This window comes from Odocoileus virginianus, chromosome 6 (assembly GCF_023699985.2).
Source record: "Odocoileus virginianus isolate 20LAN1187 ecotype Illinois chromosome 6, Ovbor_1.2, whole genome shotgun sequence".
Lineage (NCBI taxonomy): Eukaryota > Metazoa > Chordata > Mammalia > Artiodactyla > Cervidae > Odocoileus > Odocoileus virginianus.
This window is the reverse complement of record NC_069679.1, coordinates 6230062-6252050: the sequence shown is the minus strand read 5'-3', so window position 1 is coordinate 6252050 and position 21989 is coordinate 6230062. Positions and strand designations below refer to the sequence as shown.

At 47.5% G+C, this 21989-nt stretch overlaps 1 protein-coding gene across 18 annotated transcripts in view; it reads left to right on the top strand.

Annotated features, from left to right (window-relative positions):
• Positions 1-20417, top strand: part of MEGF11 (multiple EGF like domains 11) — a 384547-nt gene extending 364130 nt beyond the window's left edge. For 2 of the 18 annotated variants that reach the window (XM_070468651.1, XM_070468649.1), the window contains exons 19-26: positions 113-241; positions 1548-1784; positions 3249-3367; positions 5602-5668; positions 6298-6399; positions 8846-8902; positions 16108-16314; positions 16937-20416. In XM_070468651.1, coding sequence (XP_070324752.1) covers positions 113-241; positions 1548-1784; positions 3249-3367; positions 5602-5668; positions 6298-6399; positions 8846-8902; positions 16108-16314; positions 16937-17097 — 1079 coding nt within the window. In that variant the 3' untranslated portion in view covers positions 17098-20416. Of the gene's footprint in view, positions 1-112; positions 242-1547; positions 1785-3248; positions 3368-5601; positions 5669-6297; positions 6400-8845; positions 8903-9111; positions 9252-16107 lie in introns of those variants that run through there. The other 16 variants (XM_070468659.1, XM_020876841.2, XM_070468652.1 and 13 more) reach the window with 15 other exon arrangements.
• The last annotated feature ends 1572 nt before the right edge of the window (positions 20418-21989 follow it).

Sequence of the window (21989 nt, the reverse complement as noted above, 5' to 3'; positions counted from 1 at the left end):
TCCCTGGCTTACTCCGTGAGGCAGAATGATCACCGCTGCCCGCATGTGGGATGGCGGGGTGGAGAGTAAGCACATCGCAGGCTCTCTGCCACCTCCACTTCGTGCTTCACAGGGTGTGCCCCAGGAACCTTTGGCTATGGGTGTCAGCAGCTATGTGAGTGCATGAACAATGCCACCTGTGACCACGTCACTGGCACCTGTTATTGCAGTTCTGGATTCAAAGGGATTCGGTGTGACCAAGGTAAGGCACAGACGGCAGAGTTCCCAGGGGCTAGAAAAGGGTCCCATGGAGGCAGGCTCTGGGGAGATTCCAGTGGGACTGACTGAATTGCCTAAGGACCCTTTGTGACTTCCTTTTATTCACATCTGGGAAGAGACTGGGAGTGGAATGGGGTGGGTTAGGGAGGGGTACTCAGGTGCCAGAGAGGCTGATGGAGCAGGCAGCCTCTCAGGCACTGCTTCCCTCTGCTCATCCTTGACAAGTCTTGCGAGCCAAGGAAGGGTAACCGCAGCTAGTGCTGTGGAAAGGTGAGATGAACGAGCTGGAAGTGCTGCCAGATTCTGGTCCTGCCATGACCCACCAGGTGTGCTTGGGCAGGTCACTTCCTTTTGCTGGGGGGTCTGTTATCCCCACGCAAAGTGCAGACACAGGGTTCTGCTGAGACCCAAGGAGGCCAAAGGGGCTCATCCTTGGCTCCAGTCTATGGTCAGACAAGACCCCAGAGTGTAGTTGTGACGACCAAGTTGATATTATGTGAGTACAGGACTCAGCACGGTGCCTGGTTCGTAAGCGAGCACTGGATGAATGGTTTCTGCTGTTGGTTCTAGGAGATAGGGACGAGAATGGGCACGCAGGCATCCACAGTCCAGGAAAGGGGCAAAAGCCATTTCCACTGCGCTCTGACGGGGGATGGGGGCCAGCCCGCACATGTATCACTGAGGGGCGATGCTTTAGGGGCAGTAGTCCTGAGCACACTGGTTCAGCACTCACAGCTCTCACCGCCAGTCTGTCACTAGTGCTCACAGTGGGGTTACTGTCCCCGTGTTACAAATGGGCAGACCGAGGGCTCCGAGTCACACAGCTGGTAGACAGGGAGGGGGCTGAATCCAACTTTTCCTGACTCCTGAGAAACCCAACTCTACCAGTTACTGGTTGTGTGATCTCAAGTAAGTTACCTAACCTTTCAGTGACTCAGTTTCCTCATTTGTGAAAGCGGAATGATTAGTCTTTATTTCTTATAGGACTTATAAACACCCCTTATAGGGCTACTAAGAAGATCAAATGGGTTAATATCTGTAACTCAGTTTTAGAACAAAGTAAAATACTCACCAGACACCTATTATTCGTTTCCCATCTCTGATCACATTTGCTCCTTGTCATGACCCTGGGTGGGACTCCACCTTGGTAGACAGCTGAACACACGGCCAAACACGTGATGCTGAAGGGATTGAGGAATAGGGCCAAGACCTGAACCAGGGTCTCCCGACATGAGAGGAGCCTGGAGGAAGCAGGCCTGCCTCCGGCTCAGCGCTCCCTCTGTCTGCAGCTGCCCTCATGATGGAGGAGCTGAATCCCTACACCAAGATCAGCCCAGCGCTGGGTGCAGAGCGGCACTCGGTGGGCGCTGTCACGGGCATCGTCCTCCTGTTGTTCCTCATCGTGGTGCTGCTGGGACTGTTTGCCTGGCGCCGGCGGCGGCAGAAAGAGAAGGGCCGGGACCTGGCTCCCCGCGTCTCCTACACGCCCGCCATGAGGATGACCAGCACTGACTACTCCCTCTCAGGTAAGAGCTATGCCCCCAGCACCGCCCGCTGCCACCCCCAACACACACACAACCCAGCAGGAACCATGTGGTGTTCTTGGGGACCCCCAGGTTTATTGCTGCAGGTGGGTGGTGGTGGTGCCTGCAGGGCTGGCTGCTCAGCCCCTAGAGACAGAATGGCAGTGAGCAGCAGGAGCTAACTTGGAAAGGTAGACACTAACTTGGAAAGGGAATGTCACTTCCTGGGAGCCCACTCTGAACAGCTATGGTTAGCAGCTTTCTTTCATTTCTCCAGAGCTTCCCCTTCTCACTGGGCTTCAGTCGCAGGAACGCCCACAAGAAGCAGTAACTTTCCTAAATGCTGCAGGGGACCCTTTCCCCAGCCTCATGTCCGCACCACCTCAGGAAACCAGCCTTGGGGCCCACTGTCCAAGCCGTCTCATTTTTGCTTCCTTGGTGAAGGCCTCAGAGCACCCCTCCCTCCCAGTTTCCAGAGTTAGGAGGGCCTGATCTGTACAGTGAGATGGGACAGCGCTGAAAGTGTGGGCAATGTCCCTCAAGCCAGCCTGTTCACAAATGTGGTATCAATGCCAGCAGGCATTCGATCTGGGAGTCCGAGAAGGGTGGGGATGGAGCTCTTGGGCCAACCCTTCCTCTCCCCTAACCCTAGACTGCTGCCTTAGAAATAAGAACAGCTTTTTGCTTCATATTTCATTAAACTGAAGAGGTCAAAATGCCCTAACGTTGCCCCCAGCCCTGAGCCACAGGAGGGCAGGCCTGTCGGGGGAAGCACAGGATGCCAGCTCTCCACATCTGGCTCCACTGCTCATGGCTGCGTTAGAAAGCCCAGAGATCGTGTCAGCCTGCTGACACGTCATTCCTGCTGAGTGTGGCCTAGCATTTCCCAGCCCTGTGCTATGCAAGGCACATCACAGGCCCAGGCACAGACCCTGCCTCCTGAGAGCGCTGCTGGCCTGGTGCCGCCCTGGGTTTCAGCCAAAGCTGAGGTCCTCTGATGAAGCCCCAAAGCTTGTAGATTTGGGGACTTTCTGACTATAATAAGCAAGGTTGGCTGGGTTTTCCCGGCCCATCCCACTGGGATTCCCGCGCCCAGTGTGGAAGTCCTGGGATCTACAGGAGGGCAAGGCCAGGAGTGGGGTTCTCTCTACAGCCTCACTGGGACCTGACCCTGCAGGAGGCAGAGCAGGGTCAGCTCAGCCCTACACAGTTACTCAAGGATGCTGAGGCTGTCAGACTAACACTTCTCATGCTGGTACACCGCCCACACGGGCAAGCAGGGCCAACGCAAGGGAAGGGGCAAGACAGGCTCTGCAGGTTTCCAGGGGGAGCAGTAGATGCCAGGAAGCTCGGGGGATGGGGGCCTGGCTGCCTCTCTTTGCAGAGCACTCTCAAGGCGTCAGTTTAGGGGTGTCTCATGCCAGGGGCAGGGGTGTGATGGTATGTGGCACCTTGTTCTCTTCCCAGATTTGTCTCAAAGTAGCAGCCATGCCCAGTGCTTTTCCAATTCCAGCTACCACGCACTGGCGTGCGGGGGGCCTGCCACCAGCCAGGCCAGCACTCTGGACAGGAACAGCCCCACCAAGGTACCGGGCCCCTGACTCTCCCAGTCCCCATCCACTGTCCCCTCTGCCCGGGGAAGAAGTTTGCACCACCACTACCCTACCCAGGGTCTGCACGGAACCACTGCCAATACAATAAACACAGCCCTGTGATCCCACGTATGCACTCTGGGAAGCATGTAAGATGAAGCCAGCAGGCTCTATGGAGCCAACACAGACCGTGTAATCAGTACACATCACGTGTAACCAGCCCACAGCATCACTGAGTGAAACATACACCCCCATAGCCTGTGTGTAACGAGCGGCTGCCAAGTCATGTGACCATCCATAGCCTTCTTGACATACTTGACACGTGACCACTCTTGCCTCATGTTAACATATATAATCAAAACACCCCACCTCTCACCACTGCAGCGTGTTACCAGCACCATGTGTGGTAACTCTGCACCATGAGTGCAGAGAGTAAGTACCAGTGCTCAGGTACCACCTGACGTCCCTGTATCCGGACACACGACGTTATCAGTACACACCCACAACATGTGTTGCTACGAGAACCACCACAGGGGACATGGAAACATCAGCCACAGCCACTGTTCCCACTGACGGAGTCGGGCAGGACTTCAAGGTCAGGTGTGTACCACCCTGGACAGGGCCCTCCCTCACAGCTTCCAACAAAACACTGGCTGATGGCAAGACGTCCTTTCAGATGAGTCACAGGCCCTTGGGCAAGGACGTCTCAGCACACACATGTACTAACCCCCGCTCCTGGTGTGCCAGGACCTATAATGGGCAGAGAAGTTCAGAAATGAAAAACAGCCCCCAAAGACCACAAGGTCAAAGGGCTCACATTGCACGCACACACACACACACACCATGGATCATGGGGGGTTGGGGGGTGGTGGTGGTGGTGGTATAATCCCAGGATTCCTGGCTTCTTGCAACTCTGTCCTGGAACAGAAACATGTACAGGAGCACAGTTTTCATCCTCCAGGCCTGTGCCTTAGAGCTGTAGGGATCACTTCTCCTCCTCTGCCCCAGAGAAAACATCCACAGACCACAGATCCAGTAGGAATGCATCCTGAACTCCCCCCCAGCAACAACAACACAGACCCCGTACAGCCCCAAGAGCCACTACTAAGCCAGCACCCAAAGGCCACTCTTCAGGGCTCTCATCTTCGGTTCTCCTATGGAATAGGAGTGTTGCATGCAAGGGGGCCTTGAGGTCCACATGCAAAGCCTGTGACCATCAGCTCCACACCCAGCTTCACAGCTTTAGGCCTATCTGAGGAGCCAAGGGAAAGGAATCCAGAAGTTTCCCAGTAGGAGGCCCTTGATTAATAACAGCCATGTTATCAAGGCTACAGCAGACGAGAGGCAAAGGATGCCAGGGATAAGAGGCCAAGTCCCTGTGTCCCTGTCATTCCTGTTCTCATTCTAACAGCGAAGTACCAGCCACCCTCTTTCACTAAGTCAGGGGGTGGAGTTACTACCGTGCAGCCCACTTGGTGGTCCTCTGGCTCGCTTCACCCTAGGGCCCCAAAGTGCTTCTGTGTGGTCAGGAACCCTCAGCCTAGCAGACGTGTAGCAGGGGCAAGCAGCTGTGATGACATGGAAAAGACACGGGTCTAGGAGCTGAGACCCAGCTCTTCTGTGACCATGCGCAGGGCCTGCGAGCAGGACTCGGGTCCCCAGCTGTGAAATGAGGACAACGATCCTTGCCTGACATGAAGGGCAGCTGAGTGCAGGAAGGAGTACCACAGGGACACCATATCCTGACGCCTCCCCCTGGTCACAGGAAAGGGAGGCTCTCCCACTCAGCCTGGATCAGGTGGCAGAGGGGACACTGATGTTGCAGGCAGCCTCAGTGCCTCCCCCTCTGCTGGAGATGGCCTCATGCTGCAGCTGAGACACTGCCAACACCCTGTCTCCCGCAGCTTAGCCCCACCCAGCTGACCTGCTTCCCCCATCAGGGCCAGCTTGGCTCAGGTCAGTTCTTGGCTCCCCTTTGTCCCAGGGGCCTGGCAGCCCTACAGCTTCAGCCAGACAGCTTAGATGGGGACATATGCTCGGCTTCCCCTGGGCCCAGCCACACCATGGTGGCCTGTCATGGAACACTTACCTCTTCCATCCAACGACCTAGCACCTAGGTGGGTCAGGGTCATCACAGGGGTGGTACATGCGGGTGGGCAAAAGCAAAGGCTGGGCAGGGGCATCTCAAGGGCACTAGATATTAACTTGTTCTCCTGCTTTCCAAACAGCTCAGTAACAAGTCCCTTGACAGAGACATTGCAGGCTGGACCCCCTACAGCTATGTGAACGTGTTAGGTCAGTAGTGGTTTGAGTCTGGTCCCTGGCCATCATGTCCGCCATCTTCTTCTCCCACACTGACAGGGGCCCTGTACCAGCTCCAAGGGAGAGTTAGTAGATAAATCTTAAGCATGATTTCCCCCGGGAAAAAGGGGTGTGGGGAGGAAACCCAAGCCCCTATTTCAGTTCTCATACGTAGATGAAGTCCAGGGCCCCTTTCATTCCTATTAGGAGATATGAGAGGGTGGCTGTGACCCAGGACCACAAGGGAGAAAGCTCGGGCCCAGATGTGGGGGATTCAGGTTGGAGGCAAAAGATGCACTTACCATCTGGGAAAGGGACCCGCTGCCTGAGCCAGGCCCTACTACCAAAGTGCCCCATTCAAGGGCTTCTTCCCACTGCCATGGGGACACCAATTCCTGTGGGGGGTGGGGTGAGGGATGGGGGTGAGAGACAGGCAAGGCCATTTGGCCTCAGCTCTTGCAAACCCCCGACCCCACTGGCTCTAGGCTCCCTTGGATGCTACACACGGAAGCCCTAATTCCCTTCAACCTGCTCCACCCTGCCTCTTGCCCCCCCTCCCACCCCTCCCCTGCCATACCAGGGCCCTGGGAATAATGGCTGCTCCCTGTCATTCCTCTCACTAGACTCCCATTTCCAGATCAGTGCCCTGGAGGCCAGGTACCCGCCCGAAGACTTCTACATTGAACTTAGACACCTCAGCCGCCCCGCTGAGCTACACTCGCCAGGTTAGACTCCCAGCCCTACCCTCTATCCCCTGGACCCCTGAGGTCATCCTATCAGACCAGACCCAGCCCCTACCCCAAACCCCTTCCTACCCCTTAACCCACTCCCATGGTCCCAAAACTCTCCCTATTGAGCCCCTTCCCTCTGACAAGCCTAGATAGTTCCCCATGGAAAGAAGGAAACCTATCTGGATTCCTCAATCATTCCCACTATCATGCTCAGTGGATATGTACAAACTGCAACTAGTTTTACGTGGAGGGAACCCAGCATAACCACACTCCCTGCAGCACGGAATACAACCCCAAACCACTGAGAAATGACTTGGGGATGGCCACATCTTTGGGCCCATGGGTGTGGATGGCAGAGTTGACAGAGAGTTTGGCCAAAAAGCCCAAAGTCCCCCAGAGGGAGAGCCCAGACCAAGCACTCCTAGGTCAAAGGGCAGGTGGTCCAGTAGGGATCTAGAGAAGTTGAGGCCAGATGTGTTAACCAACATCCTCTGTGCCCACATATTAGGCTCAAACCTGGTAGCTTGGGAAAAGATGCAAAAAGGAGACTCTGAAGGTCAGTCCCTACTGTGGGAGGAGGTGGGATAGGAGTTACCGAAGTAGGTACAATGAACAAACAGAATTTGGGCTCCCAACCAAGTGCCCCTGCCCTTGAGGGCACCCTGAACACCCTCGGGGCCTAAATTCAGGCTCGAGCTGGTTTCTAGAGCTCAACTGAAATGCAGCTCTAGCAACCCCTGCAGGTCTCTGGGTCCAGGGACAGTAAGAAGAGCAAAGGTCTGAACTCATCTACCCAGGTACGGGCTTCAGAAACCCTGGGCTTATACCCAGGAGGCTGTGCTCCTGGCTGTCAGCCCCCTGAGCAGTGCTCAGAATATTCAACAATCCCACAGAATACAATGCCCCCCCCCCGCCCCCCGCAACACACACACAACCACCACCCTGTCCCCTTTCCACCTGGACGCGTCCTCTGGGCTCAGCCCAGCTCTGTCCCCTCAGCCACCACACGTCATTTCTGGCTTACACCGCGGCGGGCTGGTGAACAGTGGGAGAGAGCACGTCAGGACATCTGGGTTCTGTGTGCAGCTCAACTTCTCACTTGTTGGTGTGGTCTCAGACAAGTCATCGCCTTTCTTTGAGTCTGTATTCTGTTCTATAAAACGGGGCTAACCTTGTAATAGCCTGGCCTCCATCCCTCGGGGAGGGCAACGGAAGCCCTGGTCCCAGAATAAAGTGCTGAAGTGATGCCAGGGGTTCAGACTGTCGCAGTGCTGTTCCTAAAGGGCACAGGCACCTATGGGTCCTTTAGAAGAACAGCAACCTTGAGCAGACCTGGACCTGGCTCTGCTCCATCGCTCAGTGCTGTGTGGAGGGCAGGGAGGGAGGAGCAGGCTTCCGCAAACTCCACTAGGGAACTCTAACTGGAGGAGGCATGAGGAGGCATCGGAACGGCCATGTGTTGGTCTTCAGTTGGTCTTAACTGGGGAGAGTTAAGTGGAGTCTAACTGTATCTTAGTAAGCACTTGCTGCATCCCTGGACTAATACCGCAGCCTCAGTTAAAAGCTGGGGGGAAAAAATGGCTTTGACTGTGAGTTCAAGTCACTACTGTCCGAATTCAAAATATCATATACTTTCTTTTCTGGGATCACCAGCAGCAAAGAACCTGAGCTTGGTCCCTGAAGTTTCATGTCCTTCCTGCCTCTGGCTGGTGCTGAGGACCATGCATTGTGGGAGCCTAGGATAAACTGTGGTAGCCAAAAGGGAAAAAAGAAATCCTTGGGATTGAAAAACACTGGTAATATTGTTCAAAGACAACTCTCAATTATGTGCTAAGAGTCCACCCAAAAAAGTGGGGCAGGGGACTAAAAGAGCTGACTGGCTGGGAATGACTATATAACCTATACAGAGGACTAATCAAGAACCTCAGCTGCCTCTGGCTCCCCTCAATTGAGCACTGGATCCACAAGGGGAGAGACAGGCAAGACTAGAACTATGAGGTGAGAAAGTCTTCACCTCCATTCCAAAGTCCAACAGAACTGGGATTTGGAGTCATACACCCTTCCCCCAAGCTAAGAACTGGTCCTGATTCATTCCCTATCCTATATTCTTGGAACCTGGAACTTCACTTAGAGTGACTGTAGGTGGCATCAGAACTGCCTGTGATCGTCTCCAGGAAAACATTCCCCCCAAAAAGGTTACAGAGCAGTAGTGCTAAATATGCAGGGGGTGATAGAGCTCACCACTTACGCTTAGGAGCTTTTTAAAGAACTCTCGTATGGTCAAGATGATTTAGAGGAGATTAAACCCCGAGTAATTTTCTAGCACTAAAGAACTATTTTCTGGGTAGGAAAGAACAGGATAAAAAAAAAAGAATACACATAGTCTAAGTAAACCTCATTCACCCCTCTATTTTTCTTTCCTTTTACTATTTTTATGCAGGTGCTTGTGGAATGGATAGACGTCAGAACACATACGTTATGGACAAAGGCTTCAAAGGTAGAGTATCTAATCATGATGCCCCCTTAGGAAGGCTAAGAAAGATAAAGGATGCAAATCTGAAATTGACAGGGTTTCTACCAGAGACAAAACTACGAATTTCTTCCCCCTACTCCCCAAAAAAGTTAAAGACCACACAACCTGGGACGGCTGGGTAGCTCTGCCCAGGAGGAGCAATCAATAATAACGATTTCATCTTTTGATTTCAGTTGCACCTGCTTAGGAAATGCTTGTGGCTTTTTTTATAGATGCCAACTAAATGTCTTCGGAAATGCAGAACGTCATTATCCTACCAATTAGTATGAGTTCAATTGATTATGAAATCTGAAATAAAGTCTATCTACTTGCCCCAGAGGCCTCCTGTCATTGCACTGGCGAGGAATGCCACCCTGCACCTGCAGGCTTTCTGGGGCAAAAGGAATGAAAATGACACCTAGTGTTACTATTGTGCGATGCTCCACCCTTACGAGGTCTCTGTCCCATAGAGGAGGGAAGCAAGGACTAATCCCCAGCACGTGAGAACTGCAAGTCAGATCATCCTTCTAGGAAGTATACAGATGAAGCCACAGATGAAAGGTCAGGTCCTTTCCCAGGCTTAGGGCCTAGGTTTAAAATGATACAATGTATGAAATAGGTGGCTTTGAAATTATATCACTTATTAACTATGACAAACCTCTCCAAGGCCCAGTTTCCTCAATTACAATGTTGAGATAAGTATGCTTGTCCTACTGTCTAACAAGGTTATCCTGAGTATGCAATAAAAATCACAAATTAGAAGAGTTTTTGCATACTATACAGGATTATACTGATGTAACAGAGTTGTCCCTTTGTCTCTGAAATGTATTCAAGAATCTCAGCCAGGGACTTCCCCGGTGATCCAGTGCCTAAGACTCTATGCTCCCAATGCAGGGGGCCTAGGTTCTATCCCTGGTAGGGGAAGCAGACCCCACTTGCCACAACTAAGATCTTGCATAGCCAAATAGAATTTTAAAAAAAGAAACTCAACCAAACTGAAAGAGACAGGACTTACAGCAACGATCCCAGTGGATATCCTAAATCTACCTGTGTACCAGAATCACATGGAAAGCTTGTTAAAAAATACAGATGCCCACACCCCGCCTCCCCAAGATTCTGATGCAATAGATCAAGAGTGCTGAGTGCCTCAGGGTAATTCATATAGCAGATCACCTAACACAAACCACTGGTCTAGACGGACTTAGATTTCCCATCAGATTTAGCCTAAGATATACCTGAGACACAACTATTTCCTAACCAAGGAGAGCTAGTCATATACAGCCCTTTGTGGGGTGGTTATTAGAAGTAGGGTGTGCTAGGGGCAGGTGGCGGTGAGTGCTGTGTTCTGAACAGAGCAGGAAGAACAAGTCTCCACCAGTACATGTTAAGATGTACACTGCCCAAGAGAACGATCCGAGGACAGGAGGCCACCCATAGGCTCCTGGCAGCCAAAGAACCCTATACCCTTGGGAGCATCATTCTGGCAATTTTTTTGTTTTGACTTAGACCACCCGAATGAGAGCAAGCACCATCACAGTAGATGAAGTTAAACAACAGAAAAGACAACTATACCATTTCATCACCATGATCTTGGACTTGTTTCTTAAAGAGGCCTGGGAAACTGGAAAAACATCTCTAAGGGCCCTTGACAGCTCTGAGAATATCCATGACTCAAGCTTGAATGAACTCAGACAGGCCCAGACACCTCAGTACATGAGCACACACTTCCCAACGCACTTTGTGTCCTGCGCATTGTGGTAGGAGTTGTTACTCGCAGCCATGAATGTGAAAGAGTTAAGGACAGCAGTGTCCCAGCCTCGGCGTCATTCACTCGTTTTGTGGGATCATACATCTGAGTCTTAGTGCAGGGGAGGCCGAGCAGGCTAGCAGCCAGGTTTCATTTCATCACCCTGACTATAAATCTCATCCTCTAAATTGGACAGAAAAGAGGGCTATATAGGCACAACTGTACCAACAGGTATTAGGGATCAACACACCAGAAACCAGAGGAAAACAGAACATCACAGGTCAGAGCTTTACAGAAACACATATCAAAGACATGGAATAAACCGCACCAACTGGTTGTCCCCAAAAAAACATTCAATAAACAAGTTATGTACCAGGAATGGAACTGTTTCCTAAAACTACTGGGCCAGACCAAATCAGTGGTTACCAGAGTTAAGAGTCTTAGTGTTCTCTGAACTCAGTGGGAAAGAGACCTGATCTGGGAGTTAAAAGATTTGGGTTCTATGGGGGAATTCCCTGACAGCCCAGTGGTTAGGACTTGGCACTTTCACTGCCGGAGCCCACGCTCAATCCCTAGTTGAGGAATACATGCTAAATCTTAATGTAAATCAGTCAGTGCTCCCTTTCTTCCGTTACTTCCTGAAGGCCTCCCCTCACTGTCATCCAGGAGGTTGCATGAGACCACTCATACTGCCGTGCTAACCCCATTTTATCTCTAAACACCTTTCCATCTCTCCTTCCCCTTCCCGACCCTCAGCACAATTATTCTCCAACAAACTGCTTCATGACAGCACTTACATCATGCATTTCAAAGTGCTATAGAAGAAATCTTCCCCACTAGTCTCCATCACCCTTATCCTGAAATCCTGAGTCCTGCTGCTGCCACTTTCCCCACCTGTATGCCCCCTGCTAATCCAACCTCCAGATGTCTTCTTGCAGCAACCTTGGCTTCCAAGGTAGTCAGGAGCTCACTGACATCCTGAAAACTTTTCTCAGCCAGTTTTTCCCCCTCCCTCCAGTTCTCCTTATGGCCCTGAGATCTCCCCAACTCCTCTCCCCAGTCCTTCTCTCTCAATCAAGAGAAAGGTTGAGAAGTCAGGGCCCAGGAAGAGAAAAGGCAGTGCAGCCTCCTAATATGAGTAGGCTGAGAAGAAAAGAGAAGGCTAGGGTTGGGTTTCCCTGTTGAATCAAAGTTAAAGAATCCGCTTGCCAAAGCAGGAGACTCAGGTTGGACCCCTGGATCAGGCAATCCCCTTGAGAAAGAAATGGCAACCCACTGCAGTACTTTTTCCTGGGAAATTCCATGGACAGAGGAGTCTGGTGGGCTACAGTCCATGGGGTTGCAAAGAGTCGGACACAACTTAGTGACTGAACAACAAAGGCTAGTGTTAAGTTCAAATCCTACTCACAAGGTGGCCTTGGAAAGTCATTTTCCCTCTCTGGATTTGCTGCTTCCATTATAAGATGATGTTTCAACCAGCTCATTTCAGAGACCCCTTCTGCCTCTGATGGTATGTGGCTGTATGTGATTTGGGAGAGGTAAGAACTATGTGAGAAGCAGTGCCAGGGCATTATAGGGCTACATCTGCAGGCTTGATGCTAATTACAGGCCTTGAAAGAGTGACTCCCCAGAGCTTGGGTAGCCTTGTTTGAAGCTTCCCTTTTCTTTGCAACACGCCCAAAGTGCAGACACTGGCAGAGAAGTGGGGCTATAAAGAGATGAGGAAGTGTCCTAGAGCAGCTGGTTCTCTTCCCCTGGCCCCGCCCTCCGCAGGGCAGGCAGGTAGATGACTCAGCTGGAGAAAGGAGGAGCTTCCTGAAGTAGTCTTCCAGCTGGCCTTGCCCTCCCTCCAGTCCTCAGAAGTAGAATCCAGATTATTCTATATTTCAACACCCTCCCAACGCTACCTCAAATCACACACGCACATGCGCACACACTCTTCTCCATCATTTTGTCTTTACCTCTGGCCCCTTTATGGATGATACAGCTGCTCCCTGAGACTAGCCCCCATTCCCACAAAACCCAGCTTCTCTTGTATTCATTTAGGTGCATTCCCTGCTACAGAGCAAACTATTTATTTCCCCCAAACTTGAAAGCAGCCAACTTTTCTGGTGGATACAAGAGGAGCACTACTGGTTGGCTGAATCACTGTTAGGCAAGGAGCTAGAGTGTCAAGGCTTTCCCACTGCTGTAACAATTGGTCATGGGATGTCCACAAAAAGCCTACAGCTTGGCTTTCTCAGCAGAACTGGGCCCCATAGGTAAAACACCTTCCTTGTTGAGGGTGAACTGTGTCTTTAGATACAGATACAGTTTGCGGTTAGGATATAAGAGAGGAAGTTGTGGCTAAGTCAGGTCCAACCCTTCTGTGACCCCATGGACTGTAGCCTGCCAGGCTCCTCTGTCCCTGGAATTCTCAGAGCAAGAATACTGGAGTGGGCAGGCATTCCCTTCTCCAGGGGATCCTCCTGACCCAGGAAGGGAGCCCCAGTCCCCCAAATTGCAAGAAGATTCTGTACCATCTAAGCCACCAGAGAAGCCCATAGATAGGGTAACAAGGTGTGAGGGGAAAACATCTTGACTGGGTATCAGAGAAGGTAGGGGTTGTCCTAACTTACTAACATTAGGCAAACTTTATGAGCTGTAGCTTCCTCATTTCTAAAGTAGTAATACTAGTCCTTACTGCCTGGGCCCCCTGCACAGATGTAACAAGAATCAAATGATCTAACTGGAGTGAGCGGAGACCAGCTACATGTGCTATAAAGCGAGCTATCACTAATTATCCAATTTTAGAAAATATGTAACTGAGTCAGGTGCCAACCAAAGCAAAAGGATGTGCCTGCATGGGGAGGAGGGGCGAGGTGTAGGACTTGCCACTCAGGGAGTAGCCCTTCTTTAAGCAACACTGGAAGGCCTCAGCTTCCACATGAGCAGCTGAGTCATATACTGCCTTACTACTTGGCTGGTAAAGTCAGAGAACCTCAAGTGGGAACAGTTGGCCAGCTGGGGTTCTTGGACTTCATTAACCCCAATCCACTTATACTAAGGAACAAAGTATTAACTAGAAGCAATTTTATGTGGCTCAGGTAGGTCATGACCAAGGACCCACAGCCACCTTCCCCCCATGAGCATCTCACCAGCAGTTAGGCCAATCCAGCCTCCCTTTAGTCTCTGCTAGGGCTGGCTGTGACTGCTATCTAGCAGGGATGTTTTCTCGGGACTTCCCTAGTGGTCCAGGGGTTAAGAATCAGCCTGCTAATGCAGGGGCATGGATTGGACCCCTGGTCCAGAAAGATCCCACCTGCCAGGAGCAACTAAGCCTGTATGTCACAACTACTGAAGCCAGCCCTCGGAGAGCCCGTGCTCCACAGCAAGCCACCACAATGAAGAGCTGCCTCCACTCACCACAACTAGAGAAAAAGCCTGAGGGCAGCGACGAAGACCAAGGACAGCCGAAAATAATTTTTTTAAAAATAATGTTTTCTCCTCTCTAGGGTTCTAGGCTAGAGAGGGCACGAGCTAAGAACGGACCCAAGGCTCACATCTCTCTCTCTCTGACTGTGGGCTAAGTTGTGACACAATGTGCTCTGAGCCTGGTTCTGGAGCTTGCTTTAATACCGACGAGCAGTGTGACCCTGGGGAAGTCACTTCCCTATTCAAACCTCAATTTCCTCATAAGCAGCAAAGCGGAAGGGGAAATGATAATTACTGCTGTGCCTACACTAGAAGGAACTAATAGGTGAATGCAGTTTGTACAAGATTGAGGAAACATTAATTGTGAAAACAAACATAAATAATCCTACACTAACAAAGTGTTAGTCGCATCTGACTCTGCAAACCCATGGACTATAGCCTGCCAGGCTCCTCTGTCCATGGGATTCTCCAGGGAAGAATACTGGAGTGGGTAGCCATTCTCTTCTCCAGGGGATCTTCCTGACCCAGGGGTCAAACCCAGGTCCCCCGCACTGCAGGCAGATTCTTCACCAACTGAGCCACCAGGGAATCCCAACCAAAAAAAGTAAATCCCTCCAACCAGTTCCCTGCTGTGGGAGAAGACTCCTGTGGTGGCACCCATGTCAACTACTGCAGTCACGTGCACTGTTCTGCCCTCACTGGAGGTACCTCCAGTCACCTCTTGAATTACATTACCACTTTCACTTCTTTACATTTTTATTAATTTCACAAGTTGGAGGCAGAGGCATAGATAAAAAGCAGTCCAAAATGTAATCTATGGTGGTTCTAGGGAAAGATCATCTGAAAATTTTACCATCTGCTACCACTTATAGAAATTTAGAGCTGAGAAATAGAGAAATTTCACCATCTGCTACCACTTAAAAGAAATTTAGACTTCTTAGATCACTCTTGTCTTAAAGTCTCTGCAACTCAGTGCTTATTTCTAGAGGCCCCTGGCTGGCAGAGCCTCAGAAGGAGGGCCAGAGCTGCCAGATTAGTCTCCTGCTTTTCCTGGGCAAATTCTGCCACATTTGAAACGATCAACAAGAGGCAGTAATTTTCCCCCAAAAGGGAAAAATAGACTGAAGGAAGGGTTCCCCTTTCCTTGCGACTCCCAGTCACAATGAAAACCTTCTTCCTCCAGTGAGCTACAGTTACCTTGCTTCATATTTGGAAATTAGTTTGCAACCTTTCATACCCTAATATACTCTGAAGTCTTAGGGATGACACACCTGAGAGATGCTAGGAGAAGCAGTATGAGTTCTCCTGGTATCAGAGAAAGATTCTGCTAAATTAGATTTCAGTGAGCATTCACAAGAACAGGAGTAAGTGACCCCACAAGATATACTGCAGGCTTGCTAGAAAGCAGGAACTTCCCAAAGCCTAGCTTAAAACCTGCCCTGCCTCTGATCATGAGCTTCGCAAGAGCATGGATACTACCTGTGGGCTGCCTAAAAGTTGCCAGACTGCTGACACTTGTGCCAAATCACACACCTACTGCTGAACCTAAGCTTAGCCGTCAAAAAGAATTCAGAAAAATTTTGTCACAGAAAACATACAAGCCAAGGAGTCCTGAGGCATGGATTCAAGTACTGGCACTGCCATTCATGCGCCATGTGACCTTAGGCAAGTCACTTCCGCTCCCTGGGCCATCATCCTCTAAAATGCAAAGTCAACTATCCTTGCAGGATTTTGTAAAAATTAAATAACAGATGTGAAAGCACATTATGAATATCTTGAATTAATCCCTCTCTGATGCTCTACCTGACTACTAAAACTAAAAAGTTCTTATCCCTCCAAAAACATGTTTCTTTAAAAAAAAAAGAACTCTGCTTATCTCACAGAAAGCATTTCTCAACATAGTAAGTGAATCTTAGACTGTCATAGGCGCTTACAACTTCACAAGTCTGATAGCACATAAACTGTACTCTGCTTTTGGTATTTAAGCGTATGTCCTTGTTTGTCCTAAGAAATTTCTCTTGCCTTACAGATTACATGAAAGAATCCGTGTGCAGTTCTAGCACTTGTTCCTTGAATAGCAGTGAAAACCCTTATGCCACAATTAAGGACCCACCCATCCTCACCTGCAAGCTTCCAGAAAGCAGCTATGTAGAAATGAAGTCGCCTGTGCACAGGGGGTCTCCGTACACAGATGTGCCATCCTTGTCGACATCTAATAAAAATATATATGAAGTTGGTAGGTGTCTCAAATAAGTAACTTAGTGAAAGCAAGGCACTAGTGCAGCATCTGAAGTAAAGTCAGCCCTCTCCAGTCCCCCTTTTGAAAACATCCCCTTCTTTTGTTGTTTTTTTAAGAAATTCAAAGTGAACTGTCTTTCCCAGCACCTCTATCCACTCTCAAACAAGAAATCAAATTCTTGTGCCAACTCTGCTTTTTAAAAAACACTAAGTATGAAGCAGAAACACTGGGGGTGGGGAGCTGATACACACAAACACACTCTTCAACTGATTGTTGACCCAAATTCCTGTTTAAAACAGAAAACAATCAGAACAGACAGTCTGCAAGTTTTGAAATTACCTTGTTCTACTTTCTCCCAGTTGAACCCATGTCCCTGGGTTCACTGATAATACTACCGGTAGGATATTCTAAGTCCCTTGGTTTTGACCAGAGCTTGAGATTCTGATAGCACACTCACTTAGGTTTTCAATCTCTTGAACAAGCCTCAGTCCTAACCCTCATACACTTATCCTAAGTCCTTAGTTTCTCTCCCCAAGTTAAATAGAATTCTCTTCCCCCGCCCAATGAGGCAACTAAAGCTAATCTGTTCTCTGAACTCATTTTTCACTATATTCCTTAGAGCCCACAGTCAGTGTGGTCCAAGAAGGCCGCGGTTGTAACTCCAGCTATATCCAGAATCCATACGACCTACCTAGGAACAGCCATATTCCTGGTCATTATGACCTTCTCCCAGTAAGACAGAGTCCTGCCAGAGTGCCATCCCAGGACAAGCAGTCTTAAGAGGGATAAGCGCTCTGCTGAATATTCTCTGACTCTCTGAAAGAAGACAATCCCTTGACTTGAAATAATGGTACAGACTGACTCCAGCTGCGTATTAGTTATAACATTCACCTGGAACTAAAGAAGAGCTTCCAAGGGGCTGGGTTAATTGTTCAAGAGGTCTGTTCTCAAAATCTACCACCCACCCATCCCCAACCCCAAATGTTCTGGATGATATGATCTTTTAAAACATTTAAGATACAGCTACTCATCAACATCAGCTAAATATATATATATATTTATATATTAAATTATCTGAAACATGATGCTTAGAAAGCATGTAGAATAGGTTTTACCAACTTTCCTAAGAGGAAAAGGAACTGGGGAGGTGAGGGGATTACTTTGAGGCACCTGAAATGTATATGTACCTTTAATTAAGTTCCTGTTACCCTCAATTATCTGCTTTATTGCCGAAGATAATTAGTACATAGACACAAACTGTGCTGATATCAATCCTAAAGCACCTGTACATGTATGTCAAGTCACACAAATTACAACAGCCAAGCTTACAGAGTTTAATATATAGTCTAATGCTGACAACTTCAATTTTTTTTTAAATAAAACTTTAAGAAACACAAATTAACTCTCCCCCTTCTGCCCCTGGTAGTAGTAGAAGAAAAAAGTTTCCAGAGTGCAGCAGCCTCTTTCAGTCAAACAATGATTTCTAAGCCAGCTTTACCAAATCTTGCCAATTCAAAGTTCAAGAACATTGCAAGCCGATCCCAGCCTTCTTGTATCTCCTTAGCTATCCAATTCCTGAGTCATTCCATATGAAATAAAACTCTGAGATGATGCCTTTCAGCAAGCAGTCATAGACTGGTAGGAATTAAATATCCCTACAAATGGTTACTTGGCCTCCTGAATTTATTTTGGTTGGCATTATGCTTTCAAGCATTTCTTCATAAATCTTGAGCTTGATGTAGTATGGAACCTAAAAGTGTAGAAGAGATTAGACTCCCACTTTTAGGAAGTAGAAATCCACTTCCTAAAAGTGGATATAGGAAGTTTAAGTTGTTAAAGTGCATTATGCTTTTTGATGGAACTAAATGAAATGACTAAAGAATGGACTGTAACAAACTGCCGTGGCATGATGTAAAAACTTTACATGAAGTACTTCCACCTTCCAAGCACCACCTGCTGAGAAGGCCGAAAATGTATTACAATGAGCTTAATGCCCCTGATTCCAGTATTTGGTGTATCTGTATGTTCCACTTTAATGAATATAAGTAAACTAGAGCTCAGATGGGTCAAAAAGCTACCACTCCCAAACCCTACAGAGGACCTCCTCGCAAGAATTGAAGAGCAACAGGGCAAACTGAGATAACCAACCACCACCCCAATACCACTCCTTTCCCTGATCAACAGTCCAGGCCATAAAAAACACTTCCAAAAAGGTATACAGAAGAGGAACCAAGTGACTGTAAATGACTGCAAAGCTGGAACAGCTGCTACAGGAAATGTGGGAGTTCTGAAACCCTTGACACGCTGGAAGTCTGCCATGGAACCCATTAGTTTGGGCAATAACCAGCAAAAGAAAGAAAATAAATGAGTAAACCTCCCTCCCCCATTTCACTCAAGGCATAAACCAATTTTATTGTAAGGGGAAAATATAATACTTACATGAATGCTGCATGTGTGCATGGGAGCAAGTGATCAGCAATAGCAGATTTACTTTCCAAAAAGCCTTATTAAAATATAAATACTAGAAAATTACTTTGTAGGCCCAAGGAAATGTTTCTCATACATATGTAGAAATATAGATAAGAGACTTACCTCGGTATTTCAGGGCAACAAGTGCTCAAGTATCTTGTCAAGTAAGGATCTGGAAGCATGGTGAAGTCAGACCAACAGGAGGAACTTGTCTCAATCCCAGGTTTTACCTTCTTCCCCACCCTGCGTCTACAGTAACTGCTGCCTGACAAACAGCAAACAAGCAGCATCACTCGCGTTTCACGTTTCACCTCTTTTTTGCTGAGTATCTTCTGGGCAAAATTCAGCAAGAGGTGACATGGTGGAACTGCAAAAGCACTGGGTCAAGATTAGTGTTACTTGCCCTCTCTGGGTTCCTTTTTTCCCCATGTATGAAAAAAAAAGGGAGAAGCAGAGCCGGGTAAGGGAGCTCTAACAACCCTTAAGCCCTAGCACTCTATGATTTTCAAAGAAATGTAATACAACTCAAATCAGGCAAAGGCACAGTGTGATTAATCTATTGTGACAACAGCAGCCTTCACATATCTAAGAGTTACTGATAAAAGACATTTCAATCTAAGAGAGCAACTGCTAGGAACTTCTGTCTAGCACTGTCACAAACAGGTTCATGGTCAACCTAAACACGTGCACTGTACATTATATTGGCAACTTGGAAAAATCTGTTCAATTACTTTACAGAAATTAAGTTTTGACTCAGTGATGTGCATATAATTCAAATGAATAAGAAAAACACAATTATTGTACAATAGCGTAATGCAACTATGAAATGGCAATACTTTTTTAAACAATCCAGATTTGTAATATATTTGTTCACTGTGCAGAGGGATCATACCTTGTACCAAATAAAGTGGATTTCTCAAACTAATTTAACAAGAATGCCTACTGTTGTGCTGCACACTGAAAATGTGTCTATAATCTACACCTTAGGTTTAAAGGTACAACTAACACATTTTGTGTGGCCACTCTAGAGAGCCAGAAAAGTGAAACTCATCCTGATAAGGGTTTGAAAATAAAGTGAAAAGGTTCTATCAAAGTTATAAGAAGAGAGTCTCTTCCTTTAAAGTAATGAATGGGAACAACACATTCGTGCCCAAAAACTGTTGAAAAACTGCACACACATCAGTATACTCAAATAGAGAATTCCTCTGCTTTCACAAATATTTGGACTCAAAGACAACTATCACAACTTGTGCTCAGCTCCAAAGGCACAAAGGTTCTTCTATGGAAAGGCATAAAGGCAAGTGTAATGGCCACGTAATTTGTATAAGTGTAATGAATAGCTGTCTGCCAGCAGAAGTTGTCACCCACTATAGTACTCTGGATGCATCTGTTTTAGGATCTTTTAAAACATATGCTTGTGACCTAACTGGTAAAGAAGCATCAGAATTAATTTTGTAATAAAATACAGATACTAAAAATAGCTTACTGAATGCATTCAATGGTGTTTGTTTAAAATTTCTCCCTTTTATTTTCAAAGTTTTATATGTACTCCTCAAACTTAAGTGAAACTAAAGCCTTTCAACTTGTCAGTTCACGAGGCTTAATGTGGTGGTCAAATCAACTTAATAAAATGCCTAACCAAAAATAATGTATTTTTGCAATTTAGAGATTAAGACTCATTCAGAAAAGATACGACAGACAATCCTCAAAACAGGGAGGCTGGGGCTTTGACATCTAAGTGAAAGATAATACATAATCAAGAGTTGTAAGGCTAAAAAAGGTATTTACTGAGAATAACAGTGTTTTAAGTCTATGACTTACGAGACTCAGAACACCACCCAATACCATAAATGATAACAATAAATGATAAATGATAAAGGCAGCAGGTTGTGCACTCAATCACTGCAAGCTGTGCACTCAATACAGAAGATTCTAGAATGATACTACTAGCCATTCATGAAGCCAGAGGAAAGACAGAAGAGGCCCAATTCATCTGTATATGGCAACAGAAGATGGAAAATCCCAGAAGGGGTAGATGATGGATACATAAAGGATTCATTATATGATTATTTATACTTGCATATAATAATTATTAGGGCTTCCCAGGTGGCTCAGTGGTACAGAATCCTCCTGCCAATATAGGGAATGTGGGTACAATCCCTGGATTGGGAAGATCCCCTGGAGAAGGAAATGGCAACCCACTTCAGTGTTCTTGCCTGGGAAATCCCTTGGACAGAGGAGCCTGGTGGGCTACCGCCCAGGGGATCACAGTCAGTCAGACTGAGCACGTATGTAACAAATACTATATACTATTTATGTAGTAATTTTATATAAAATTTTTTAAAGATGCTTAATCTAAATGGTAATTCTCAGACTATAGCTCCCAAGCTAAACTAGAATGAACCCTAGGATTTGGCCCTTCACTCTTTCCCATGAGCCTTCTTTATTGTTTCAACACAGGGTTGTAGGAGAAATAAACATTAGGAATCTAAGTATGAACAAAGCACTTTCCTACCTGTGTGGATCTTACAATATAGCAGGGATAAATACAGAGCCCTGGTGATTCAGTGGGGTGGTGACTATATATTTACTTCTTTCTAGCTTTCTGCAAAGCTAGAAAGACTCTGAGCAGTGGTTCAGTCCAAACCCACAGGAGGAGGAAGCTCTAGTCTATAGCAACAGTTGTCAGGTTACCTCTTCATTCCAGTTTCTGCCTCCAAGGGCGCTGTTTAGCCCAGCAGATGGTCCTGTGGAGCCTTGGGAGTAAGTGCTGAAAGCATCTTGCTCATGTGGATGGGGATAACAGGGTCTGAGATTTTGTGGTCCAAGGCAAGGTTAAGTTACAATGACTCAAACACAGGAAAGGAATCCTGTTGGCTATTTTCACCACCATCACTGGTACTGATAACAGAGTAGGTAACAGCCAACACACAAGACATCTGTGCCAGGACCTATCAATTCTATGCTTAATTATGTTATATAATTCAATCCAAATGTGGAGACTACTAATAATTAAATTACAAGTTTTTAAAGGTTCTCTCTCTCAAACACAATTATATTTCAAAGTATATATTAAAAGCCAGCAGAATTTTAACAGTAAAAGCCCAAAAAACAAGCAATTCTCAGTTCACAGTTGACAAAGCAGCCCCTCAAGTGTTTCTCCCCCCATAGTACATATGGTACTTTGATGCATATTGTTGAAA